The sequence below is a fragment of the Epinephelus moara genome, unplaced genomic scaffold (genome assembly GCF_006386435.1).
Source record: "Epinephelus moara isolate mb unplaced genomic scaffold, YSFRI_EMoa_1.0 scaffold3637, whole genome shotgun sequence".
Lineage (NCBI taxonomy): Eukaryota > Metazoa > Chordata > Actinopteri > Perciformes > Serranidae > Epinephelus > Epinephelus moara.
Window position 1 is genome coordinate 7,378 of NW_026081357.1, and position 1,842 is coordinate 9,219.

At 46.1% G+C, this 1,842-nt stretch overlaps 1 protein-coding gene across 1 annotated transcript in view; it reads left to right on the forward strand.

Annotated features, from left to right (window-relative positions):
• LOC126387328 (integrin alpha-IIb-like) overlaps positions 1 to 1,768 on the forward strand; it is an 8,701-nt gene extending 6,933 nt beyond the window's left edge. The window contains exons 9-12 of the mRNA XM_050039865.1: positions 364 to 499; positions 609 to 701; positions 962 to 1,041; positions 1,614 to 1,768. Coding sequence (XP_049895822.1) covers positions 364 to 499; positions 609 to 701; positions 962 to 1,041; positions 1,614 to 1,698 — 394 coding nt within the window. The 3' untranslated portion in view covers positions 1,699 to 1,768. The remainder of the gene's footprint in view (positions 1 to 363; positions 500 to 608; positions 702 to 961; positions 1,042 to 1,613) is intronic.
• Positions 1,769 to 1,842: the final 74 nt, after the last annotated feature.

Below are 1,842 nucleotides of genomic sequence, written 5' to 3' on the forward strand. Positions count from 1 at the left end.
CTGAGTACACATCACCTGTAGCTGAGTACACATCACCTGTAGCTGAGTACACATCACCTGTAGCTGAGTACACATGACCTGTACCTGAGTACACATGACCTGTACCTGAGTACACATCACCTGTAGCTGAGTACACATCACCTGTACCTGAGTACACATCACCTGTACCTGAGTACACATCAACTGTACCTGAGTACACATCACCTGTACCTGAGTACACATCACCTGTACAGTACAGCAGGTTAGAACACAGTATTTACCACTTGTTGTCAGTTTGTGTTTTTTTCGCTGTTTGTAATTTGACTGCAGTTTTAGCTGTTTAATGTGTGTGTGTGTGTGTGTTTGTGTTACTGTGTGTGTCAGTGTGTCAGACAGGGTGTGGGTCGGTGAGGATCAGTCGGTGTTATTGTCGGTGTCGGCACAGAACGATGGTGAGGGAGCGTACGAAACTGAGCTGGTGGTCCAAATCCCCGAACACACACATTTCCAGAGCAGTCAGGTGACACACACAGTAATACACACAGATACACACAGTAATACTCACACAGATACACACTGACACAAACAGACTGAGGATGATGATGTTCGGTGGGTGTTGTGTGTTGCAGGGTGAGAACAGACTGGTGTGTGTTCAGAGGAAACAGAATCAGACCGTCTTCGTGACCTGTGACCTCGGAAACCCCATGAGACAAGGACACACTGTAACACACACCCACACCCACCCACACACACACACACACACACACACACACACACACACACACACAGTTTCCTGTCAGGTCACAGACACTTCAGATATGTTACTCTACTGTCTGTGTCAGAGGAAACTCTTTACTGCTCTGCATTAATCTGATATCAGACAGATTACTCTGCAGAGTACAGTTACTGTCAGTACTCTGAGTACAGTTACTGTCAGTACTCTGAGTACATGCTGATACCTCTGTACTCTTTCTGTGTGTAGCTGCAGACACGTCTTCTGTTCAGTGTGGGCTGTCTGGAGGAGGTGGAGCATCACATCACCTTCAACCTCAGGATCAGGAGGTACAACCTGTCTGTCTGTCTGTACAACCTGTCTGTCTGTCTGTCTGTACAAACTGTCTGTCTGTCTGTACAAACTGTCTGTCTGTCTGTCTGTACAACCTGTCTGTCTGTCTGTACAACCTGTCTGTCTGTCTGTCTGTCTGTCTGTCTGTCTGTACAAACTGTCTGTCTGTCTGTCTGTACAAACTGTCTGTCTGTCTGTCTGTACAAACTGTCTGTGTGTCTGTCTGTCTGTCTGTCTGTACAAACTGTCTGTCTGTCTGTCTGTACAAACTGTCTGTCTGTCTGTCTATCTGTACAAACTGTCTGTCTGTCTGTCTGTCTGTCTGTTTGTACAAACTGTCTGTCTGTCTGTACAAACTGTCTGTCTGTCTGTCTGTACAAACTGTCTGTCTGCACAAACTGTCTGTCTGTACAAACTGTCTGTCTGTACAAACTGTCTGTCTGTCTGTCTGTCTGTCTGTACAAACTGTCTGTCTGTACAAACTGTCTGTCCGTCTGTCCGTCTGTCTGTATTTAAATCACTTTACAACACTATGATTTACACATCTGTCTGTCTGTCTGTCCCTCAGTAAGAACTCAGTGAATCCCAACAGTAACGAGGTCACAGTGGAGGTTCGGGTCGTTGCTGAGGCGTCACTGGAGATCAGAGGGTAAAACAAACACGACATCTGAAGTCACTTCATGTTGATGTTGATTAATGTCACTGTTGTTCAGATTTTCAGTCCTCTGTCTGTACGTCCATCATCCTCATTGTGACCTCGTCACATGGACTTCCCACGTCCACATATGACGTCCAAG